This window comes from Elephantulus edwardii, unplaced genomic scaffold (genome assembly GCF_000299155.1).
Source record: "Elephantulus edwardii isolate Elephantulus edwardi_28Jun2011 unplaced genomic scaffold, EleEdw1.0 scaffold00176, whole genome shotgun sequence".
In the NCBI taxonomy this organism is placed as follows: domain Eukaryota; kingdom Metazoa; phylum Chordata; class Mammalia; order Macroscelidea; family Macroscelididae; genus Elephantulus; species Elephantulus edwardii.
In genome coordinates this window covers 4796434-4823766 of record NW_006399926.1, presented here as the reverse complement: position 1 = coordinate 4823766, position 27333 = coordinate 4796434, and the positions used below count along the sequence as shown (strand labels likewise).

The 27333-nt window shown below is 39.8% G+C and overlaps 2 protein-coding genes across 2 annotated transcripts in view; one reads left to right on the top strand and one right to left on the bottom strand.

The window, feature by feature from the left end:
- Window positions 1–27333, bottom strand: part of GATAD2B (GATA zinc finger domain containing 2B) — a 175557-nt gene that overhangs the window by 37380 nt on the left and 110844 nt on the right. The window lies entirely within an intron of this gene.
- LOC102867623 (eukaryotic translation initiation factor 4E type 2-like) lies at window positions 3898–7772 on the top strand. The gene is made up of 2 exons (XM_006895925.1): window positions 3898–3920; window positions 7046–7772. The coding sequence occupies exons 1-2, from the start codon at window positions 3898–3900 to the stop codon at window positions 7770–7772; spliced, it is 750 nt and encodes a 249-aa protein (XP_006895987.1).

The following is a 27333-nucleotide window of genomic DNA, read 5'->3' as shown; positions in this document are numbered from 1 at the left end:
TAGCGGGTTCTCAAAAAGTTGCAAATAGAGACAATATTTGACCCAGCAATTCCACTACTGGGAATATACCCCAAAGAGACCATAACTGACATCCAAGCAGATATATGCATACACATGTTTACTGCGGCTTTGTTCAGCAAGGAGTTGGAAACAACTTAAGTGCCCATCAACTAACGAATGGATAGAGAAGCTGTGGTATATTCACACAATGGAATACTATGCTGCATTGAAAAACAAGGAACTCATAAAATATTATTCAAAATGGGTGATCCTGGAGGACATTATGCTGAGTGAAGTATCCCAGTCCCAAAAGGACAAATACTGCATGGTGCCACTGTTGTAAAACAGGACTGACCTTGTGGTTGGGGAGAAACTGAGGAATATGGGTTCAATAATGTATATTGCACTGAAACAGATGAGGGAGAAAACTGTTTAAAAGGGGTATGTGATTAGGTATTTTTGTCATGACAGGAGTCTAGAGCAAAGGATACATGGTGGAGTGGACCTGGGGGGAGGGTTTGTAAAACAATGAAAGAATGACAGGGAGCTCTGCATAAAACAACTTTCAGCAGTTGATGTGTTTGGAATCACAGAAGCCAAGAAAGCTTTAGATACAAGCTGTCAGATCATGGGTCGGACAATGGAAGATAAATTCTGAAGGGATTTGATAGAAGTGAATGGGTATCCTGGTGGAGGGTGGAGCTGGGAAATAAGTGGGTCAAGTCACTGGGCTAAGGGCAGGGACACTCCACAATGAGGGATTTATCTTTCACTGCTCCACACAGTGCTTGTCTGTCAGATACTCCTCTAAATCTAAACATTCAGATTAAGACAGACTAGGAAGAAGGATTGGCTATCCACTTCTGAAATAGCAGGCCTTTGAAAACCCTATGTACAACAGAACACATGTAGACTAACAGGAAGGGCAACATAGGTAGAACTTTCAAATATGGAAACACAAAGGAAGAGGAAGAGTTGTAAGCAGACACTAGGGACTGGAACATGGAATGTGAGAACCATGAATGTAAGAAAATTAGAAATTGTTAAGAAAGAAATGGAATGCATAAGTATTGACATACTAGGCATTGGAGAGATGAGATGGACTGGCATGGGGCATTTTGAGTCAGATGATCATATGATATATTACTCCGGAGATGAAAAGGGGAGGAAAAATGGGGTTGCTTTCATAGTTAAAAAAGTAATATCTAGATCAATCTTGAAATACAACATTATGAGTGATAGGATAACTCTATCATTCAGATATATGCACCAACAACCAGAGCCAAAGAAGAAGAAACAGATGATTTCTACCAACTTTTGCAGTCGGAGATCGATCGTACATGCAATCAAGATGCACTGATAATAATGGATGACTGGAACGCAAAAGTTGAGAGTAGAGAAGAAGAATCAGTAGTTGGAAAATATGGGCTTGGTGACAGAAATGAAGGTGGAGATAGAATGACTGAATTTTGTATAATCAATGACTTATTAATTGCAAATACATTTTATAAGAAACATAAACGTAGGTTATACACATGGATTTCACCTGATGGCATGCATAGGAATCAGATTGATTACATCTGTGGAAAAAAACGCTGGAGAAGCTCAATAACAGCTGTGAAAACTAGGCCAGGAGCTGATTGTGGAACAGACTAACAATTATTCATATGCAGGTTCAAGCTGAAGCTGAGGAAAATTAAACCGAATCCACAGGAGCCAAAATATGACTTTGATTTCATCCCACCTGAATTTCAGAATCATCTCAGGAACAGGTTTGAGGCCTTGAACACTAATGAGCGAAGACCAGATGAGTTGTGGGAGGATGTCAAATGTATCATCCAGGAAGAGTGCAAATGTTCATCACAAAGACAGAAGAGGAAGAAAAGACCAAAATGGATGTCAGAAGAAACTCTGAAGATTGCATTAGAGCAGAAAGAAGCCAAAGCACAAGGAACAATTCAAGATACTAAAGAGCTGAACAGAAGGTCCCAAAAGGCAGCACAGAATGACAAAGCAAAATATTACAATGAAATGTGCGAGGAGCTAGAGTCAGAAATTCAAAAGGGCCAAACTCGTTCAGCATTTCTTAAGCTCCAGGAACTGAAGAACAATTCAAATCTCGAGTTGCTATAATCAAGGATGCCTTAGGCAGAATATTAAATGATCCAGGAAGTATTAAAAGAAGATGGAAGGAATATACTGAGTCATTGTATCGAAAGGAATTGGCAGATACAGAAGAATTTAATGAAATAGCATTTGAGCAAGACTCTATGAACACAACTGAGAACTCAGAAATATACACAGCTATCTATCGTCAACTGATATTCGACAAGGAAATCCAAGGTATCAAATGGGGAAATGATAACCTCTTCAACAAATGGCACTGGCAAAACTGGACTTCCACCTGCAGAAAGCTGAAACTGGATCCACATCTCATACCATACACAAAAACCAACTCGAGGTGGATCACAGACCTGGGATTAAAGCCCAAAACCATAACGTTCATAAGAGACAAACTGGGATCAAGCTTAGAAGTGCTAGTCCAAGGTATAAAGAGACTGCCAAATACAACCAGAAATGCACAATCTAAAGAGGATAAAATTGATTCATGGGATCTTCTATAGATTAAATCTCTGTGCACATCAAAAACTTTTTCCAATAGGGTGAAAAGAAAACCTACAGACTGGGAACATACATTTGGTAATACCATCTCAGACAAGAGTCACAACAAAAGTTTACAGAATACTCCTGGTCTTCCCCCCCACCCCCCAAAAAGACTGACAGATAACCCAATTACAAAATGGCAAAAGACATGAAAAGAATTTTCACACAGGAAGACATTCAAATGGCAAACAGACACATGAAGAAATGCTCCAAATCACTTGCAATGGAAGAGATGCAAATCAAAACCAGGATGAGGTACCATCTCACTGCAAAGTTCAATAGGGCAGCAAGTAATAGATGTTGGAGAGGATGTGGCGAGAAAGGATCTCTTATACATTGTTGGTGGGACTGTAAAATGGTACAACCATTCTGGAAGGCTGTTTGGCGCTTCCTCAAAAAGTTGAACATAGAAATCCCATTCAACACAGCTATTCCACTACTTAGAATATACCCCAAGAAAATGAGAACTGAGGCATAAACTGAGATCTGTATACCAATGTTCACAGCAGCATTATTCACCATCGCAAGAATATGGAAACATCCCCAAATGTCCAAAATGAATGGACTGTGAAATTACATTCACACAACGGAATACTATGCAGGACACAAGAGCAGTAACTTTGTAAATTATTACCTAACTTGGGAGGGACTGGAGAGCATTATGAGTGAACTAACACAGTCCCACAAGGATAAATATTGTATAAGACCGTTATTGTAGAATGAGTATAAGAATCCAGGAGGGGTGGGAGAGGTTGGAAGCTGAGGTATGAGGATGGGCAGGGGGAAGGGGTGATTAATCACTGGGTTATACAATTTGATGGGCAGGGGGGATGAGGGAAATGGATAGAATTTGTTCAAATTTGTATTCAAATTTTATAAATAAACTAGTAGGAAAAAATTTTTAAATAAATAAGGATGGAAGAAAAAGAAAGAAAAAATTGCCTTTTATAGCAATAATTTAAGGACACTGTTGCTAAGGAATAATGAGACTATAAAATCTACTGCCACTATTGTAAAATGGGACTGACATCAGGGCTGGGAGAAACTTAAGAAAGGATAAATAATATATACTTCATTGAAACAGATGAGGGAGAGAACTATTTAAAAGGAATAAATCATAAGGTTTAATGGGCTCCACGGTCAACACTCTTGGTAAAAGCAGCAAGGAAATTAAAAGGTGTATTGCCATGGGAAAGTCTGCTGTTAGGGACCTCTCCAAAGTGCTGAAGAGCAATGGTGTTACTCTGGCAACTACGGTGCGTCTGATAACAGACCATGGTCTTTGCAATCACTTGTTATGCATCAAAGAGTTGCACAATGACTAGGAAGGACAGAAGGAGAACTGGTGCCTTTGAGCTGTGGTGCTGGAGAAGAGTAGTGAATGTATAATGGACTACTAAGAAAACAAACAGATTCATCCTTGAGAGGGTTAAACCGGGCTGCTCCTTGGAGGCAAGGATTCTGCAACTTCGTCTGACATACTCTGGACATGTTGTAAGTCCTTAGAGAGGGATGTCATGTTCGGGAGGGTGAGGGACAGTGCAGGAGGGGAAGACCCTCTGAGGTGGACTGATTCAGTGACTGGGGTAATCAGGGTGGGGGTGTTGGAGACAGTGAGAATGGCACAGGATACAGCAGGGTGTAGGGCTGTTGTACATAGGGTCACTATGAGTCACAGGTGACTCGAAGGCACATAACAACAAGGTGTTAAGGAGCCAAAGGCGTCAGTTTAAAGACTGAGGTGTACCTGATTCAAGTAATTCTCTTTTCAATTACTTGTTAAGCATCTGAAAGCTGGTCAATGACTAACCATACAGAAGAAGAATGGATACCTTTGAGTTGAGTTGTGCTGGAAAAGAGTACTGAACAGTCTATGATTTGGCAAAAGAACAAACAAATAGGTCTTGGGCAAAGTGTAGACAGGGTGCTTCTTGGAGGCAAGGATGATGAAATGTGATCTCACATATTTTGGGCATGTTGCAAGAAGGGGCTGATTCTTAGAGGACATCATGTTTGAAAAAGTAAAGAATCAGAGAAGAGAAGATGACCTTCAACCAAGGGGTTGACAGGATGACTGCGACAATGAGCCTGAGTGTGACAGAGACAACTGTGAGGATGGTACAGAACAGGACAATGTTCAGATCAGTTGTTCATAGAAACACAACTGAGTGATACTCTACGGCACCTAAAAACAAGACTATGACTTACATATCCAAGCATGACAGTAGGCCCAACTGATGCAAGCAGTAGAAAAGAGAGAGCTACATGCATAAACTGGTTATTTAATTTAGAAACTTGAGGTATTATCCTTACAATAGTGTAAAAGCCATGTTCTTGTCAATTACTTGTTATACAGCCGAAAGCTGGACAATGTCTAAGGATGAGAGAAGAAGAATCTATACCTTTGAGTTGCACTGTTAGAGAAAGTTATCTTGTATGCAGAGTCACTATTGGTCTTTCCAATCACTTGCTATGAATCTGAGACTGGGACATGAACAGGGATGACAGAAGAAGAACTGATGCTTTTGAGCTGTGGTGTTGGAGAAGAGAGCTGAACATCCCATGGAAGGACAAAAGAACAAACAAGTGTGTCTTGGAGAGTCCAGCCAGAGTGTTTTCTGGAGACAAGGATGATAACACACACTTTGGGCATGTAGCTAGGAAGGGGTATTCCTTGGAGAGGGACATGTTGTTTAGAACAGTAGAGGGCTGGCAAAGAAAAGACCAATGACCCTGGACTTGGTAGACTGATGTAGTGACTGCCAAATGGGCTCTAGTGTGAGAATGGCACAGGCTAGGACAAGGTTCGGATCTCTTATATATAGGATTGCTATGGGTCATACTCTACTCGATGGCACCTAACAACATACAGGGTCACTATGATTGGAAATGACTGGATACCACCTAAGAGCAACAATAACAATGATAGTCCATCAAATGGATACATTACATTTTGTTTATCTAGGCATCAAACTGATAGGTGCACCTAAGGTTTTTTTTTAAATTCATAATCATAATATTAGCAAAACCCCCCTCATTTATGCATAAAATTTTGTTTAGATATCTACCTTCCATTTTCTTGGATATGTACCTAAAAGTGGAACTGCTGGGTCATATATTTATCTAACTTTGGGGTCATATATTTATTTAACTTTGTGAAAATTTTGAGGTTATTTTCCAAAGTAGTTAAATCAATTTACATTCTTACTAATGCACAGGTTCCAATTTCTCTATATGATTTTTTTTAAAAAAAGAATTTCTGATTGATAATCATACACAGCACAACATATACAAATTCAACAATTTCTACTTATATAGTTCAATGACACTGATTACATCCTTCAAGTTGTACAACCATTCTCACTCTCCCTTTTCCGGTGAGCTGTTTCTCCCCTATTAATATAAACTCTCTGTCCCTTAAATTTCCAATCAAATCTTTTAAAGACACTCTTGTCAATTTAATCCCATGGTGCTCTTAAAAGAGTACAATGTTCAAAAAAAAAAAAAAAAGAGTACAATGTTCAAATCACACATTCTTTGCAAGTTAAGCAAAACTACTGTTTAGTTCTCCATATCCTTTTGTTGTTAGGTGCTGTTAAGTCTTTACAGAAGAAAGCCATATCCCATATCCTTTTAGTTCTCATATAATAACTTTATATATATGGGACAAATTGTAGCATAATAGGGAGTTCTGGTGGCTTAGTGGTAAAGGGCTGTGCCAAATACTCAAAGGTGTGTGGCTTAAATCCTTAGGTGAAAGATGAACAATCTCCTCCTGTGCTAAATTTATTGACTCTGAAAACCACTGAGTGGGTTTTCTACTCAGCTATGAAAAGATAAAAGTCTGAGAGGGTGGTGCCAACTAACAATTTAGCATAACAGACACCTTTTAGCTTCAGGTATTCCAGTTTTTTATTTTAGTATTGTTACTTTTTGAAGGGGTTTGTCTCGGAAAGACAAAGTCAAGACACAATGACTAGAAAACTGAATGCAACAAACCACCAGAAATTAAGACCCAACTCAATGGTAACAATGTATGGGGTAAAACAATCAACATTAAATACTGAAAATATAGAACTGCATTAAATGTATGACAACAATATAGAATAAGGAGTACATTATAAGGAGGGTTGGGGGAAGGAAGGGAGGAAGAAAATGTGCCACAATGGAAAAAAACAAAATATTTTTGATGTTACAAAAAGACAAAATGACATAATACAGTTATTCTATGTTTTTAGCTAAACTATATTCACAAGCACTTAAAATATATGACAAAATTTAAAAAGTTGGAATTGAAGAATGTTGAGATGCCACCATTATCTTGGTTTGCTGAACTAAAACAGTTGACAGCAGTTTAAAACCTCCCTCTCGAGTGAGGCAGCAGCGACGGCGGCGGCAAGAGGATGAACAAGTTCGACACCTTGAAAGATGATGACAGTGGGGACCATGATCAGAATGAAGAAAACAACACACAGAAAGATGGTGAGATGGAAAAAGCAGAGCGTGACAAGGGTCAGAGCAGCAGCAAGAGGAAGGCTGTCGTCCCCGGACCAGCAGAGCATCCCCTGCAAAACAACTACACCTTCTGGTATTCCAGGAGGACCCCTGGCCGGCCCACCAGCTCACAAAGCTACGAGCAGAACATCAAGCAGATCGGCACCTTTGCCTCTGTGGACCAGTTCTGGAGGTTCTACAGCCACATGGTACGTCCTGGGGACCTGACAGGCCACAGTGACTTCCATCTCTTCAAAGAAGGAATTAAGCCCATGTGGGAGGATGATGCAAATAAAAATGGTGGCAAGTGGATCATCCGACTACGGAAGGGCTTGGCCTCCCGTTGCTGGGAGAACCTCATCCTGGTCATGTTGGGGGAACAACAGTTCATGGTTGGGGAGGAAATCTGCGGGGCTGTGGTCTCTGTCCGGTTTCAGGAGGACATTATCTCAATATGGAACAAGACTGCCAGTGACCAAGCAACCACAGCCCGAATCCGGGACACACTTCGGCGAGTGCTTAACCTACCTCCCAACACCATTATGGAATACAAAACCCACAATGACAGCATTAAGGACAATTCAAGCTTTCAAAATACAAAAATCACATTGTGAAAGTACACGAGCGGCAATAATCCTTTCTGTCTGTGTGTGGTCCCAAGTGGAAGGGAGGTCTCTGGCCTGTCCTGCTCCTGATCGCTAAGGGACAGTCTTGAGGGGCCCTGTTTGCACTCCCCCTCCTGGAGGCTAGACTCCACGCAACACCCCCTCCAGCCTCACTGACTTTATAAAGTGGAGAAATGGAAAACAAAACTCTATAACAGACACATTTTGGTTTTAATGCAGTTCTGCAGGGAGGTCCAGCCTTCCATCTTCCTGCGTGCTGCCCAGATGCCAGTTGGGCGTTCTGTGCCCACCGTGCCCCAGCTAGGTGCCAGGTGTGAGGACCCCTGTGTACACCATCACCGAGAGCAAGCAGTATTACAAGTGCCTACACCTAGGAAGAGGTTGTTGGCGAGCCCAGAATAGCTGTAAATGCTCTCTTCTCGCTCTGCCATTAAATTATTTGGACGTTAAAAAAACAAAAAAAACCCAACCTCCCTCTCCTAGCAACATACTAAAAAGTATGTAAGATGAAACTTTATCCTCTTTGCCTCCAAGCAGCATTCATACATAACCTCCTCTAAGACATATGTCTATTCTTTTGGCAGTCCATGAGATATTCAGTACTTTCACAACTCAAAGGCATCAATTCTTTTTCTGAGATGCATAGCAAATGATTTTAAGAGATCCATGGACTAATTCAGGCACATCTTAGTCCTCAAACTGACATCATTGCTCCTCAATAATTTTGGGGGGAAAAAAATAAAAAAACAAACAAAAAAATAATTTGGGGAGGTCCCCGACTGCAGATTTTTCCAGTGCAATATGTCTTCTAATATTCTGACATCAAGGTGTGGATTGTGGATTCAAGAAAGAGGAAGTCATTGATGGAAAGACCTTTCACAGAGGAAGACATTCAGATGACCAAAAGACACATGAAGAAATGCTCAAAAATCACTGGCAATGAGAGAGATGTAAGTCAAAACCACAAGGAGGTATCATCTCACCCCAGTAGCAGTGACAAAGTTTAACAGGACAGCAAGCAATAAACATTGGATAGGATGCAGAGGAGAGATAGGAACTTTCATACACTGTTGGTGGGACTGTAAAATGTTACAACCACTTTGGAAGGCAGTTTAGCATTTCCTGAAAAAGCTGAACACAGAAATTCCATATGACCCATGTATTCCATTACTTGGAATATAACCCAAAAAGATTAGGAATGAGACACAAAAAGAGATTTGTACACCAATGTTCACAGCAGTGTTATTTACCATCACAGAACATGGTAACTGCCCAAATGTTCAACTACAATCTAATGGATTGAGAAATTGTACATTCACACAATGGAATACTACACAGAATTCAGGAGTAATGGTTTAGAAAATTACTATGTAACTTGGGAGTGACTAGAGAGTATTATACTGAGAGAACTAACACAGTCCCACAAGAACAAATAATGATTAGAACACTATTGTAGAAATAGAAAGATAACTAGTAAAATGTGTATGAAGATCCAAGGTGGGGGAGGGGAAGGCAGAGGGGTGAGGAAGGACAGGGGGAAAATCATAGGGTTGCACAATTTGATAAATAGGGTGGGGTGGGGTAAAGGAAATGGGAAAGAGTTAGTGGAGATCTGGAAAGACAGGCCAATGGTAATATGCCTAGTTCATTGTTTATTTTATAAAATATAATAAATCAGATTGTATGCAACACAACATGAATGAAGGACAGTGTGAAACACAATCTATACGAATTTTGTAAGCAAACCAATATAAAATAAAAAAAACCCCACAAGTTGTTGACAGTTTCAATCTTTTCTCCATCTATCATAATATTGTCTATCAGTTCCGATATGAGAGTTCTTGCTTTCTTGATATTCAAATACAACCCATACTGAAGGTTGGCTTCTTTGATCTCCTGAAGCAAGCGCTTCAATCCTCCTCACTTTCAGCAAGAGCCAATGGTAATGAATAAAGAAGTTCAATCTGCACTGAAAGCACTGACAAAAAGGAAGGCCCCAGGAATCTATGGGATTACCAACTGACATGTTGCAACAAACAGGTACAGCCTTTGATGTACTCATCTGTCTATGCCAGGAAATTTGGAGGGCAGTCGGTTGGCCGAGTGACTGGAAAAGACCCTATTTATTCCCATTCCCAAGAAAACAGATCCAACAGAATGTGGAAATTATTAAACAATATCACATGCAAGCAAAAACTGCTGAAGACAATTAAAAAATGGCTAGAACAGTATATAGACAGAGAACTGCCAGACGTTCAGGCAAGATTTAAAACTGGCTGTTGCATCAGGGACATCACTGCTGATGTCAGATGGATCTTGGCTTAAAGCAAAGAATACCAGAAGAATGTCTATTTATGCTTTATCAACTAGGAAAGGCATCTGACTATGTGAATCACAACAAATAATGACTAACAATGAGAAGAATGAAATTTCCAGAATACTTAATTGTGCTCATACAAAACATACCTAGACCAAGAGGGTATTGTGTGAACATAGCAAGGGAACACTATTTGGTTTAAAGTAACAGATGTTATTCAATCTGTATGCTGAATAAACTACTTGAGAAGAACGACTATCTGAGGAAGAATATGGCATCAGGAATGGAAGACGATTCATCAATAACCTATGTTACACACATATACTAGAGGCTGGGATAAATCAGAATCCAGATAACTGAACATCTGAGGCATAAGTTTTCTCAATAAAGGGCCTGAGAATACTGATAAATTTTTCCTGTCATATCCCTGTCATTATTAATCTATAAATTCCAACTTCATGTTCTCAAAAGTTAATATAACCTCAGCAACAGTAGCAAAGTTCAACAAGGCAACAAACAACAAATGAAAGTATTGTGGAGAGTCTGGAACTCTTAACTCACTGAAGTGGTACAACCACTAAGGAAAGCGTTCTGGTACTTTCTCAAAAACTTAGAAAGAGAAATACCATTTAACCCAGCAATTCTACTCCTGAGAATACACCCTAAAGAAACAAGAGACATGACTCAAACAGATGAATGCAAATCCATGTTTAATGCTGCATTATTCAAAATAGCAAAGAGATGGAAGCAAACCAAGTGCCCATCAACAAACAAATGGAAAGATAAACAATGGTATATGACACAATGGAATATTACACAGCATGAAAAACAATTAACTTGGAAAACACTGCACAACATGAGGGAGCTTGGAAGATATTGTGCTAAGTGAAATACCTCAGTCACAATAGGACAAATACTGCATAACACTGCTGTTATAAAACAGGACTGACATGGGGGATTAGGGAGCAATAGGAAGAGAGTAGATAATAAACCCTGCAATGGTACAGATGAGGCAAAGAATTGTCTGAAAGAATATATTATTAGGCAGTACACATATGACAACAATCTTGAACAAGGGTACACTGCAAAGTGGACTGAGGGAAGGGGAAGAAAGGGGAGGAAGGAAAATGTGCAACAATGAATCATTAAAAAAAAACCAAACCACCTCAAGATCTAAAAAGAAACTCAACTGAACTTCTACAGATAAAAATTACCAGAGATAAAAAACATACTTTAAACATACTGCAGTATTTGTATAAAGACAATACACGTGTTATGTTACCTTGTAAAAGATACCCAATCCCAAATTCATGGCAAATCCATGCACAAGCAAACAAAATGCTCCCTAATTCTAAGCCATTCCCATGAGTCCACTGTGGTCAACAGGATTTTCATTTATAGATTTTCAAAAGTAAGGTCTTTCTTCTTAGTCTATCAGAAAGTGCCAATGAAAACTGTTCAAGCATCATAATAACCTGTAGTCTATGACTAACAGTGGTGGTGGCTATACTGGAGATGCACTGATAGGAAATTAATCTAGATCTTTTGTATTAAGGGTAAGAAGTACATTGGAAAGCCATTAATATCATCTGAACAGAGTCCAGAAAGAAACAAATCAACATAAATAATATAAACCATTCCATTTTCAACAAGGGTATCAAGATGAGGGAAAGAACAGTCTCTTCAACAAGTGGTACTGGGACAAGTGGAAAGAAAATGAAACTGGCATCCTGACTCATAAAAAAACCTAAGATAAAAAAAAAAAGGATCTGAAATCTAAATGTTAAGAGCTAAAACTATAAAATTCTTGGAAAAGTATTTACGTTTTGGGTTTTGTTTTGTTTTTTTTTTTACATTTTTTAATTAATTTAAATGAAAGTTTACAGAGACTTAGGATTTCCAGTCATTCATTGTTGCATTTTTCTCTCTGCCCACTTCCCCCACCCCAATTAAAAGTATTTTTCTAAGTTGTGTGTGATCACTGCATGCAATAAATTCTCAAGTGCAAGAAAGAAGTAGAGTGCTTAGGCAGGACAGGTGGTGTTAGAAATGGTGAGAAAATTGTAAAGTGATGACATATTTGACCTCTATCTTAAAAGATGTAACTGCTTCTTCTGGATATAATCAGGTGAAATCCATGTAGCCTGCGTTTATATTTCTTATAAAATGTATCTGCAATGAATAAATAGTTGATTGTGCAAAATTCTATCATTCTATCTCCAGCTTCATTTCGGTCATGAAGTCCATGTTTTCCAACTACTGATCCTTCTCTATTCCCAACTTTTGCATTTCAGTCACCTATTAGTACTAATGCATCATGACTGCATGTTTGCTCGATCTCTGACTCTGAAAGTTGGTAGAAATATTCTATTTCCTCTTCTTTTACTCTAGTTGTTGGTGCATGTATCTGAATGATAGTGGTATTCACTGGACTTCCTTGTATGCATATGGATATTATCCTGCCATTCACAATATTGTATTTCAAGATGGATCTAGAAATTACTTTTTAAATTATGTCAGCAACCTCATTTTTCCTCACCTTTTCATCTCCAGAATAGTGGATCATATGATCATCTTACTCAAAATGCCTTATGCCAGTCTATCTCATTTCGCCAATACCTAGTATGTCAATATTTACGTGTTCCACTTCTTTCTTAACAATATCTAATCTTCCTACAATAATGATTCTCACATTCTATGTTCCAATCATTAATGTCTGCTTACAACTGTTCCTCCTCCTTTGTGTTTCCATACTTGAGGGATCCACCTTAGTTACCGTATCTGTTGGACTAAGTGTGCACTAGTGTACATAGGATTTTCAAAGGCCTACAATTTTGGATGTGGACTAAGGTGCACCTGATCCAGGCCATAGTTTTGCAATTAATTGCTATGCATCAGAGAACTGGACAATGACTAGGGATGACAGGAAAATTGATGCCTTTAAAGCTGTGGAGCTGGAGAAGAGTATTGAATATACCGTGGACTGCTAAGAAAACAAAGAGGTTCAGCCCTGACAGGGTGAGACCAGGCTGCTCCTTGGAAGCAAGGATTCTGAAGATCCGTCTGACCTACTTTGGACATGTTGTAAGGAGGGACCAGTCCTACTAGAGGACGTCATGCTTGGGGGGGGGGGGGTGGAGGGACAGTGTAAGAGAGGAAGACCCTGGATGAGATAGATTGATTCAGTGACTGGGCTAATGGAGGTAGGCGTGTGAGACAGTAAGACTGGCCTGGGATAGAGCACAGTTTAGGGCTGTTGTATGTGGATAGGGCTGCTATGAGTTGCAAGTGACTCGACAGCATATAACAACAACCACCTTAGAGGAACCAGCTTCATGCTGATCCTAATTCTTTACCTCTTTGTCTGAATAAAGACAAGGTCTCACACATTACATGAAATAGTGTCACAGAAGGTATCATGTGACAAGTCAAAGATGCATACTATAAAACCTTCACTCAAACTCACTGCTGTTCACTATCAGTTCCAGCTCATTAAGACCCTCTAACAGGTTTCAAAGTTTTAAATAACAATGAGAGGAAAGTGCTCGATATCTTCTCTCAGAGCTGCTGCTGTTGTTGTTGTTGTTGTTATGTGCCGTCAGTCAAGTCGCCTGCGTCAGTCAAGTCGCCTGCGACTCATAACGACCCTATATACAACAGTCCTAAACTCCGCTCTGTCCTGGGCCAATCGCACTGTCTCTGACACTCCCAACCCAATTATCCCAGTCACTGAATCAATGCACCTAATAGAGGGCCCTCCTCTGCTGCGCTGTCCCTCCACCCTCCCAAGCATGATGTCCCTCTCCAAGGACCGGTCTCTCCTCACAACATGTCCAAAGTATGTTAGATGGAGCCTCAGAATCCTTGCCTCCAAGGAGCCACCCGGTTTAACCCTTTCCAGGACAAATCTGTTTGTTTTCATAGCCGTCCATGGTATTCTCAGTACTCTTCTCCAGCACCACAGCCCAAAGACATCAACCCTCCTTCTCTCCTCCTTGGTCATTGTCCAACTCTCTGATGCATAACAGGTGATTGTGAAGACCATGGACTGTATCAGAGGCACCTTAGTCTCCAAAGAGATACCATTGCTCTTCAGAACTTTGGAGAGGTCCCTAACAGCAGACTTTCCCATGGCAATGCGCCTTTTAATTTCGTGGCTTTGGTGCCAAGACTGTTGACTATGGAGCCAAGCAAACTAAAGGTGTGTACAATCTCAATCTCTTCACCATCCATGCTGATGCTGCCAATTGGTCCAGTGGTGAGAATCTTTGTCTTCTTGACATTGAGCCTCAATCCATATTGTAGGCAGCAGTCCTTGACACTCTGCAGCAGGCGCTTCAGGTCCTCCTCAGTTTCAGCAAGCAGGGTTGTGTCATCCGCATAACGCAGATTGTTGATAAATCGTCCACCAATCTTGACCCCACATTTCTCCTCATAGAGCCCAGCCTCCCGGATAATCTGTTCTGCATATAGGTTGAAAAGGTATGGAGATAGGATGCATCCCTGGCGTACGCCCTTCCCAATTTTGAACAATGCTGTGTTCCCTTGCTCCGTTCTGACGACTGCCTCCTGGTCCAAGTATAAGTTTCGCATTAGAATGATCAAGTGTTCTGGGATTCCCATTCTTCTCAGAGTCAGCCACAGTTTGTTATGATCTACACAGTCAAATGCCTTTTAACTGCTAGAGATGCAAAAGCCTTTGGTTGAGCAATGCAACTAACTACAGAATGGCATACAGGAACCTACTCAAAGGACAAAACAGAGTTACAGACCCCCCCAAAAAAGTGAATAAAGGAGATAAAAATGAAGTGGGGGAAAGAATCTACTAATCAAAAGAAGGTGAGACAGAAAAAATAGCAAGATAATACTCTTAAATGGAACTGTATCAAAATTACAATAAGATGTGAGTGCCCTAATTAAGAAGGCAATTTTTAGACTAAATTAAGACTGAACTGTATTTTTCCAGAAAGAAACACATATTAAATATAAAGACACAAATAAATTAACAGTGACATAAAAAAAGATATTATCACTAAGATGTAATCACTAGTGTAAAGAAAGCAGGATGGGATGGATATAGTAATATAATGTTAAAGGTCACAGAACAAAGAATATTAGAAAAGATTAAAAAATTTCATCATAATAAGAGGATCAATTAATAAACACCACATAATAATTCTAAACGTTTATGTACCTAACAAGAGTGCTTCAAAATACACGAAGCAAAAAAATACAAGAACTTCAAGGATAAACACAAGGACAAATTCTCAATTAGAGTTGAAGATTTCAGTACCATATCTAAACAATTCATACTTGTAGTTATGTGCCGTCGAGTCGTTTGCAACTCATAGCGACCCTATGTACAACAGTCCTAAACCCTGCTCTATCCTGTGCCAATCGCATTGCCTCTGACACACCCATCCCGATTACCCCAGTCACTGAATCAATCCACCTCATAGAGGACAACTCATAGAGTATGTAGAAAATCAACAAAGATACTGTACAATTAAACATCACTAAATAAATTAACCCAACAGTCAATGTAGGCAAAGAAAATGCATTTTCCTCAAAAAACAGGAAAATGCACTTCTTTAGTGCACACAAAATATTTATGAAAACAGATCATTAAAAAAGTCTCCATAAATTATAAAAATTCAAAGGATTCTAATCATTATTGTTGTTTGGTGCCACTGAGTTGACCATGACTCATAGCGACCCTTTTAAGAGCAGACCTGAACCCTTCCTTATCTTGTGCCATTTTCACTGTCCCTGATAAACTTTAGCCCACTGTGACAGCCTCTTTGTCAATTCATTTTGTTGAGGGTTTTCCTCTCTTTTGTGGACTCTCCACCCTTCCAAGGATGATGTCCTTTTCTAAGGATTGGCCTAACAACATGTCCAAACTATGTGCAATGGAGTTTCATCATCCTTCCCTCCAAGAAACACCCTGGCTCCACCTCTCCAAGACATACTTGTTTGTTCTTTTGATAGTCCATGGGATATTCAGTACTCTTTCCCAACACCACAACTCAAAGGCATCACTTCTTCTACTGTCATCTCAAGTCAGCGTCCAACTTTCAATCGCATAAGAACTAAATTAAAAGATCACAGCTTGAATCACCTGCATCTTAATTTTGAAACTGACATTGCTGCTCTTCAGTACCTTGGAGAGGTCCCTGACAGGAAATTTCCCCATTGTAACACATATTTTGATTTCTTGATTGATGTAATAAAGGGTGTTGACTGTGGATCCAAGCAAAGAAAGAACCCAATTACAAAACGGGCACAGGATATGAACAGACACTTTGCCAAAGAAGACATCTGGATGGCGAACAAATACATGACTAAATGTTCAAAATTCCTAGCTCTAAGAGAGATACAAATAAAAATAACTGTGAGATATCCTCTCACACCAGTAACAATAGCAAAATTCAACAAAGCAGCAAACAACAAATGCTGGTGAGGTTGTGGAGAAACTGAAACCCTTATTCACTGTTGGTGGGAGTGTAAAATGGTGCAACCACTCTGGAAGGGAGGACGATGATTTCTCAAATATTTGCAAACAGAAATACCATATGATCCAGCAATTCCACCACTGGGAATATGTTGTTGTTGTTGTTGTTATGTGCCGTCAAGTCGCTTGCGACTCATAGCGACCATATGTACAATAGCCCTAAACTCTGTTCTGTCCTGTGCCAATCGCACTGTCTCTGCCACTCCCATCCCGATTATCCCAGTCACTGAATCAATCCACCTCACAGAGGGCCTTCCCCTCCTGCGCTGTCCCTCTACCCTCCCAAGCATGATGTCCTTCTCCAAGGACCGGTCTCTCCTCACAACATGTCCAAAGTATGTTAGACGGAGCCTCAGAATCCTTGCCTCCAAGGAGCCACCTGGTTTAACCCTTTCCAGGACGAATCTGCTTGTTTTCCTAGCAGTCCATGGTATTCTCAATACTCTTCTCCAGCACCACAGATCAAAGGCATCAAGTCTCCTTGTATCCTCCTTGGTCACTGTCCAATTCTCTAATGCATAACAAGTGATTGTGAAGACCATGGCCTGTATCAAATACACCTTAGTTTCCAGAGAGACACCATTGCTCATCAGTACTTTGGGGAGGTCCCTAACAGCAGATTTTCCCATGGCAATGCACCTTTTAATTTCCTGGCTACCCTAAAGAAATCAGAACTGCCACCCAAAGAGATATATGAACACCCATGTTTAACTGCTGCATTATTCACAATATCAAAGATATGGAAACAACCCAAGTGCCCATCAACAAACAAATGGATAGTGAAGCTGTGATACAGTCACACAATGGAATACTGTGCTTCAATGAAAAACAAGGAATTCCTGAATTATTATACAAAATGGGTGACCCTGGAGGACATCATGCTGAGTGAAATATCTCGGTCACAAAAAGACAAATACTACATAGTGCCACTGTTGTAAAGTGGGACTGACATCGGGCTTGGGGGAAACTTGAAAAAAAAAGGGGGGGGGAGATAAATAATGTATTCTGCACTGAAGCAGATGAGGGAGAAAACGGTTTAAAACGGATATGTGATTAGGTATTACTGTCATTACAGGAGTCCAGAACAAAGGCTGCATAGTAGAGTGGACCTGGGGGGAGGGATTGTAAAACAATGAAAGAATCTCTCCTTTACTTTACAAAGAGAAGAGTGTACGGGGTGGGGGGTGGGGGAGTGCAACAATGAATGAATGGAAATCCAAAGTCTCTGTAAATTTTCATTAAAATTAATAATAATTAAAAAAGAGGGGGGAAAGAAGAAAAACAAGGAACTTATGAAATATTATACATAATGGGTGACCCTGGAGGACATTATGCTGAGTGAAATATCTCAGTCACAAAAAGACAAATACTACATAGTGCCACTGTTACAAAGCGGGACTGACATCAGGGTTGGGGGGAACTTAAGAAAAGAGGGGATAAATAATGTATATTGCATTGAAACAGATGAGGGAGAGAACTGTTTAAAAGGAATATATGATTAGGTATTATTTTCATGACAAGAGAGCTGCATAGTAAAGTGGACTTGGGTAGGGGAAGGATTGTATAACAATGGAAGAATTCCCCCTCCTTCAAGGAGAAAAAAAACTGAGAGGAAGGGTGCGTAGGGAGGAAAGTGTACAACAACATATGAATGGAAATCCAAATTCTCTGTAAACTTTCATTAAAATTTAAAAAAAATAAAAAAAATTCAAAGTACAACTCAATAAAACAAAATAGAGGATGTTCTACAGAAACTAGTTAAGATTGCTAGACAGACTGATGAAGAAAAAACATTACCAAATATGGTACAAGGTACACCAATATATAAGGAATAAGAGGGGTGACACATCACTATAGATTCTGCAGATGTTAAAAGGAAAACAAGGAGGGGAGCGCTCTGGTGGCCTAGTGGCAAGAAGCTGCACTGCAATCGCAGAGGCACAGGGTTCAAATCCACCAGATGCTCTGCCGGGAAAAGGAGGGACAATCTCCTCCTGTACCAGTCAGATCCGATTTGACGGTACACACACACACAAAATAATAATAAAAAAATTTGAAAAAAAAAAAAAGGAAAACAAAGGAACACCGAGAAGTTAATAAAAGTAAACAACTTAGATGAAACGGGCAAATTCTTTAAAAGACACAAAAATACTAAGGCTCAATGAAGAATGAATACTGACTTGAATTGTCTTGTATTGATCAAAGAACTAAAAATTACAGTTAAACTCATTCCCATAAAGACAATCTCAGATCCAGATATCTGTACTTTGTGAATGCAAAACCAGACTGACATTATACAAAAAAAGAAACAAGAGACAATATCCCACCAGAACCAAGCTACAAAAATTCTAACTGAAAACTCTTAGCAAATTATCTCCTACAATTTAGCAAAAGGTTAGTATTATGTGACTAAGGGGAGTCTATGCCAGGCATATAAGGAATGTAACACTCAAAACCACAAAGTAATTATTATTACACACAAAATCCCACCTCCCTAACAAAACCCAAGTTATGGGCATGAATTACAATGGGGGAGGGGGAATCCGTATCATTATCTTCACAGATACAGAGAAAATACCAGATAAAATACAATATACATTCTTGATAAAAACTTTCAGTAAAAGAAGCCTGGACAACTCTGGGTTGAGGGAGGAGCTTAGACACTTCAAAAAGAACACATCAGAAAACAAAGATACACATACACGATAACTCTAGAATCTTGAATTATAAAGGAAAATAAAAAGAAGTAGTTCAAACAGTAGACTGAGATAAAAAAATTAATGAGCCTGGGGAACACAGAACTTTAAGTAGCATGGTCTGGCCATCTTGAATGTCTGACTGCTTGGTGCAGGAATCTGAGACAGCATTGGCATCTACTATAGCCAGAGTACTGAAGAGCAACGATGTCAAGTCTGATACAAAGGTGCGCCTAATCCAGGCCATGGTTTTCTCAGTTACTTGTTTTGCTTCAGAAAGTTGGACGAGGACTAAGGATGACAGAAGAATAATAGATGCCTTCAAGTGGAGGTGCTGGAGAAAAGTCTTGAATATATGTTGTTGTTGTTAAGTGCCATCAAGTCGCTTGCGACTCATAGCGACCCTATGTACAACAGCCCTAAACTCTGCTCTGTCCTGTGCCAATCGCACTGTCTCTGACACTCTCATCCCGATTATCCCAGTCACTGAATCAATCCACCTCATATAGACAGCCAAAAAACCAAATAGGTCTGTCTTGGAGAAGGTGAAACCAAGTCTCTCCTTGGAGACTAGGATTTGGAAGCCCGCCTCACTTACTATGGGCACATGGCCAGGAGAAATCAGTCCTTGGAAAAGGACATCATGCTCAGAAGGGTGGATGGACAGCACAGTAGAGGGAGACCCCAGATGAGATGGACAGATATAGTATCTAGGGCAACAAGGGCTGGTGTGTCAGAATTAGTGAGATTGGTTCTGGACAGGGAAGTGTTAAGAGCTCTGTACATTGGGTTCATATGAATCACAGGCAACTCAACAAATAACATTCTATGACAAGTTTGGAAGCAAGAGTGGCATCCACTTCCTAAACAACTTGCCTCCGGAATTTGTATGAACTTTGATAAATGTCAATAGTTGTAAAGGGGCTTCAGGCCTTTTGTTCATAGGGTCACTATGAGTCCTGCTCGACCTGAAGGCAATCAACAACAATACATCATTGGACTGCTAAGAGAATAAAGAGGTTCACCCTAGAGAAGGTGAAGCCACACTGCTCCTTGGAAGCAAGGATTCTGAAGCTCCATTTGACATACTTTGGTCATGTTGCAAAGAGGGAACGGTCCTTGGAGAGGGCCATTATGCTTGGGAGGGTGGAACAACAGTGCACGAGAGGAAGACCCTGGATGAGATGGATTAATTCAGTGACTGGCATAATGGGGCAGGTGTGTCAGAGACAAAAAAGTTTGGCACCGGGTAGAGAGGGTTTCAGAACTGTTGTACATAGTGTCGCTATGAGATGGCACAAAACAACAACAGCAATAACATATCTACCCCAAGTCTGAGAAGTTTGAGGGAAGTGTCCTCTAATAAGGAAAGTACAAAGAAGGAAGGGAAGAATAAAGTAGTGATTAATGTATGAGCAACATTAAATACCAGAACTGTCACCTTGTATTTACCAGTATTTAATTTTTTTTCTTTTACTTTTTGTGTGTGTACAGTCAAATTGGATCTGACTGGTACAGGAGGAGATTGCCCCTCCTTCTACAGGAGAGATTCAAACCGCACACCTCCTTGTTTTGGAATTCGGCCTAAGTTTTAATCAGCATTTTCTTCCTCTTATATGATCATGGACAGATTCATTCCATCTTCTTAAGTCTCAATTCTTCATTCATTTGATGAGGATATTATGGCCTTCATAATATTCTGAGAATGAAATATTGTTTGCAAATTAATACTGAGGGAGCTCTGGTGGCCTAGTGGCAAGAAGCTATGCTGCAATCCTGAAGGCACAAGGCTCAAATCCACCAGTTGTTCCACAAAAGAAGGATGGGCAATCACCTCCTGTGCGATTAACTGCCTCTCAAAACTCATTGGAGGGTCAGCTATGGGTTGGTTCTGACTCTATGGTACACCACAACCACAACAACAACAACAACTATTAAAATACATGCAGAAGTTGGTTGTTGTTGTTATTATGTGCTGTCGAGTCGTTTGTGACTCATAGCAACCCTATGTGCAACGGCCCTAAACCCTGCTCTATCCTGTGGCAATCGCATTTCCTCTGACAATCCCATCCCGATTACCCCAGTCACTGAATCAATCCACCTCATAGAGGGTCTTCCCCTCCTGCGCTGTCCCTCCACCCTCCCAAGCATGATGTCCTTCTCCAAGGACCTGTCTCTCCTTACAACATGTCCAAAGTATGTCAGACAGAGCCCAGAATCCTTGCCTCCAAGAAGCAGCCTGGTTTAACCCTCCCCAGGATGAATCTGTTTGTTTTCTTGGCAGTCCATGGAACATTCAATGCTCTTCTCCAGCACCACAGCTCAAAGGTGTCAATTCTCCTTCTATCCTCCCTAGTCATTGTCCAACTCTCTGATGCATAACAAGTGATTGCAAAAGCCATGGCCTGTATCAGGCGCACTTTAGTCTCCAGAGAGACACCGTTGCTCGAGTACTTTAGAGAGGTCCCTAACAGCAGACTTTCCCATCGCAATACGTTTTTTGATTTCCTGGCTGCTGGTGCCAAGAGTGTTGACCATGGAGCCAAGCAAACTAAAGCTGTGAACAATCTCAATCTCTTCTCCGTTCATCCTGATGCTACCGATTGGTCCAGTGGTGAGAATCTTTGTCTTCTTGACATTGAGCCTCAGTCCATATTGAAGGCTGCAGTCCTTGACCCTCTGCAGTAAGTGCATGAGGTCCTCCTCAGTTTCAGCAAGCAGGGTTGTGTCATCTGCATAACGCAGATTGTTGATATATCTTCCACCTCAATTTCCTCATCTTTGGTACGTATATGTGAATAATAGTTGTATTAACAGGTATGCCTTGTATATGGATGGGTAGTATCCTGTCACCCACAGAATTGTACTTCAGGACAGAGACTGAAATAGTTTTTTTTACTATGAATACAATACTATTCTTCCTCAGTTTTTTCATTTTTTACCTAATAGATCATGACTGTCTACTGAAACTGGCTTATGCCAGTCCATCTCAATTCGCTAATGATGAGAATGTCAATCTTTCCATGTTCCATTTAATTTTTTACAACTTTTACTTTTTCTAGAGTTATACTTCATATAGTGCGTCTTCTAGTTATTAGCAGATGTTTGCAGCTGTTTCTCCTTATTATCACTGTTCCAATCTTCAGGTTCTACCTCTAGTACTATATCCAAGAATATCCTCTATAGATTGTAGGCCTCTGTTTTTGTTTTATAGATCTTAGGGGTTAAGCCTGTTAATTCAAAGGAGATGGGGGGATAGTCTGTCATTAATCTAAAAGCTCTACTGAACCTGTTGACCAAGGGTGACCTTACTGGTACCTGAAACACTGGTGGCATAGTTTGCAGCATCACAACAACCTGTAAATAATCTCAGGACAGCAACTGACAGATAAGGTTATACTCTAAAGAGCAAATGATAAACAATCAAGCATGTACATATCTAAACTGTAAAGGAAGCAGCAAAATACAAACCACTCCCCAATACAACAACCGACCCTTGATAGCAAATCATAAATGTCATATAGATACCATGCATGTCCCAGTCTCCACTTGCTCGCTATGGCAAGGGCCACAGGGTGAAGATGGCACACACAGCTTAAATTCATGCCAACAGAATAAAGAGAAAGTGATGTGTGCCATTTCTTGGCTGAGCACTTCTAATGTGGGCAAACTCTTCAATACACGTTTCCAAAGGTTAGTCAAAACAACTATGAGATATCATCTCTCCCCAGCAACAAAAGCAAAGTTCAACAAGACACTAAACAAAAAATTCTGGCTAGATTGTGGAGAGACTGAAACTCTTCCTCATTGCTAGTGGGAATACAAAATAGTACAAACACTATGGAAAGCAGTCTAGCACTTTCTCAAAAAGTTGGAAATATTAAAATAAAATTTAACTATAAAAAAAGGTTGGAAATAGAAGGCAATCTTTGAGAAGAATATAATTTCTTTCTCCCAGATCTATAATACAGTGCTTATGGATATTGCAAAAAATTTTTTAAAAAAAGTTGGAAACAGAATTACTATTTGACCCAGGTATTCCACTATTGGAAATACCCCCCTGCCCCCGCAAAGAAAACAGAGCCACGACTCAAACAGATGTATGCACACTCACATTTATTGCCGCAATATTCACAATAGACAGAGATAGAAGCAAGTGAAGTGACCATCAATAAACAAATAAAGGAAAAGCTATCCACACAATGGAATACTATGCAGCACTGGAAAAATAGGTAAAAAAAAATTACACAACATAGGGGAGCCTTAAAGACATTATGCTGAGTGAAATATCTCAGCCACAAAAGGACAAATACTGCATAACTCTGCTGTCACAAAACAGGACAGACATGGGGGGTGGGGAGGGAATGGGGAAGAATGGATAGATAATGAACACTGTATTAGAACAGAGGGGAAGAACTGTCCAAAAAGAATATATGATTATGCATTAAATGCATGAGAACAATCTGGAATAAGGGGTGCACTGGCGGTAGGCTTGGGGAGGGAGTGAGAAGAGGTGAGAAAATGTGCAACAATGGATAAATAAAAGAAAAAAAGTTTCCTAAGGTTAGTTGCAGTATGAAATTTGAAACTCTATCAATGTCTTTACTTTGTAATATTAAAGTGGATCTTTTATACAAAATTTATTTTTTTAATATAAAAAAATATTGATCATGTGGGAAATTCTACTTCAACTCAATTTTCTAAAATTCTCTTTCTTGTTCAAATTTTAATCACTGGCAATGAAACCTTTTTTCCCTTCGAAAATTTTGAGAAAAATATTTATCAAATAGCCAAATCTAAGTTTCTGAGCATGTTTGTTTCAGCTAGCAGAGATTGCAACTCAACTAAAAAGTACTGTTCCGAGAGATAATTACTGTACTTAGATATATAGTGTTAAGTCCTCTACATATATTTCATCATACAAAATATTTTAAAACCAGGAACACAAAGGGTCAAGATTAGATAAAATAAATAATGATTACTCTTTCATCAAGGATATGCTGAAGTAGAAAAAGACGTTCCCTGTCCCTTACCTTTAAACTGAAAATATAAACGGCACGGCAGTAATGTATACAACTACTAGTATAAGTTAGTGCCACTGCATTTTAGTTTGTGCGATGGCATGAGCCATTTACTCATTACTACTTTAGGACCACCATCTGTGCAAATATCAAGACAGTGAAAATGACCAATAATGAATGCCTTAGTAGTATTATGTAAACAGTTTGATCTTCACAAAATCCCTGAAGAGAGGCTCGGGGTTTTCTACTTTGAAAACCACTAGCCTACTACAACTTATTTATTTAGGAAGTAACCCATAATTTCATATTCTTTTCCAATCTTAATTCAACCTATCTGACAAAAAATCTCTCGTTTGTACTTTTCTTTAATACCCACTATTGTAAAATGTGTCTAGGCAAAATTAGCTACTACCCAATTCCAAACAATACTTTTCTACTTAGATTGTATCAGCCACATCAATGGATCCTTTCCATGCTAACCCCCACATCACAAAATCTTCTTGCTAAAAGCCTGTTCCTTCGAGTACATTAAAATCTCAAGATGCATTGCCAATGAGACCAAACCAACTACAGATGACACTCTATTGGGTGTCCAAATCTGTAAACTTTGAGTTTAGAGTGACTACTCATCTCTCTCCCTTGGCAAGAGAGCCACTGGTAGATTTGAACCTTTGAGTTAGCATACTACCTACCCATGGATTATGCCGACTACAGTTGTAGTTAACATTATGTGACGTCAAGTTGAGTATGATACACTGCGACCCTTGAACAATGGCTCTGAATCTGGCCCTACCCTATTCTATCCTCACCATCTCTAACAGATCTGAGTCCATGCTACAGTAAGTGTCAATCCACCTCTTTAAGAGACTTCCTCTCTTTGGCTAACCTTCAAGACAAGACTTTCAAAGACGCTCCTGACAATATGCCCCAAAGTATGTGAACTAGTTTCACCATCCTTGCCTCCAAGGAGTACCTGGATTAAGTTTTTTTTTTCTAGGATAGACCTGCTTGTTTGCTTTGCAGTTCATGAGATATTTAATACTCTTCCCCAACACTACAATTCATAGGCATGGATGCTTCTACTGTCATCCTTAGTCAATATTCAGTTTTCGGATACATAATAAGCAACTAAAAAGACCATGCTTGGATCAGGTGCACCTCAAACTAACACTGTTGCTCTTTAGTACTCTGGAAAAGTCTTGACAGCAGATTTTCCCAATACAACTTGTCTTTTGATTTTTCTGACTGCTGATGCCAAGGATGTTTATTGTGGATGCAAGTAACATTAAACTGTTAACCATTTATATCCTTTCTACATCTACCATGATGCTGCTGCTGGCCCAGTGGCAAGGATTTTGTTTCCTATACATAAAGTCCTTAATCTTCTACAGCAAGCCCTTCAAGTCTTCCTCACTTCCAGTTAGCAAGGTTGTGACATTTGCGTAACAGTAGCTGTTGATGTTTCTTCCTCCAATTTTTTTATTCATTGTTGCACATTTTCTTACCCCTCTCCCAACCCCTCAATGCACCCCTTGTTCCACACTGTTGTCATATATATATAATGCCCAATTATATATTCCTTTCAGACAGTTCCTGCCCTCATCTGTTCTAATGCACTATTCATTATCTATCCTCTCTTACCCCATTCATGTCTGTCCTATTTTATAACAGAGGTGTTATGCAGTATTGGTCCTTTTGTGACTGAGATCTTTCACTCAGCATAATGTCCTCAAGGCTACTCCATGTTGCATAACACTATGAGTTCACTGTTTTTCAATGCTGCGTAATATTCCATGTGTGAATGTACCAATGTTTTCTATCCGTTTGTTTGTTAATGGGAACTCTGGTTGCTTCCACCTCTACTATGTGAATAACAGCAATAAACATGAGTGTGCATACATCTGTTTGAGTCATGGCTGGTTTCTTTAGAGTATATTCCCAGTAATGGAACCACTGGGTCAAATAATATTTCTAACTTTTTGAGAAAGCGCCAGAGTATCTTCCATAGTGACTGTACCATTTTACATTCCCATCAGCTGTGAATAAGAAGTTTCTCTACAACTTTACCAGTATTTGTTTGTTACTGGGATGAGATGATTATCTCATGGTTGTTTTTCCTTCCTCTGATTTTGATGTTACACTCTTCTTTGTAAAGTTCATGTTCTTGAATGATCTGTTCAGTAAATAGATTAAAAAGGTAGGGGAAAAGGATACATCCCTGATGCACTCCCTTCTTGATTCTGAACCAAGCAGTGTTCCCTCACTCTGTTTGGACAATAGCTTCTTGGTCTAGGTTTCACATAAGCACAATTAAGTGTTCTGAGATTCCCATTCTTGTCAATCTTTTTCATCCTCTCTAAATTCAGCCATGATCCACTTGATATCAGCGATGACACATTTACTGCCATGGTCTCTTCTATATCTGACTGGTACTACTCACAGTTTTCTGTCAATGTACTTTTTCTAGGCTTTTTAAAATATTCTTCAGCAATATTTTGTATGTGTGTGACACTACTAAAATTGTTCAGTTAAATTCCACATTCTATTGGTTCATCTTTTTGGGACAATGGGAATAAATATAGATCTCCTTCAATCAGTTGGCCATGTAGCTGTCCTCCAGATTTCTTGGCACAACACTGTAAGCATGTCTGGAGCTGCCCCTGTTTGTTGGAATATATCAATTGGTATCCCATCAATTTCTGGGGCCTTATTTTTTGCCAATGTCTTCAGAACAGCTGAAGCTTCCTTTACAAAAACTGGTTCTTGATCATATGCTACCTCCTCAAATAGTTTCATGTCAGTCAACTGTTTCTGGTGGTGGTGTTGTTGTTATGTGCCGTCGAGTCATTTCCGACTCATAGCAACCCTATGCACAACAGCCCTAAACCCTGCTCTACCCTGCGCCAACTGCACTGCCTCTGACACACCCATCCCGATTACCCCAGTCACCGAATCAATCCATCTCATAGAGGGTCTTCCCCTCCTGCGTTGTCCCTCAACC

Excerpts from the sequence above, each read along its gene's own strand:
- LOC102867623 (XM_006895925.1), top strand. The coding sequence starts at position 3,898 with ATGGTGTTACTCTGGCAACTACG. Across the intron at positions 3,921-7,045 it reads GTGTTACTCTGGCAACTACG|CAGCGACGGCGGCGGCAAGA; the intron begins GTGCGTCTGATA and ends CGAGTGAGGCAG.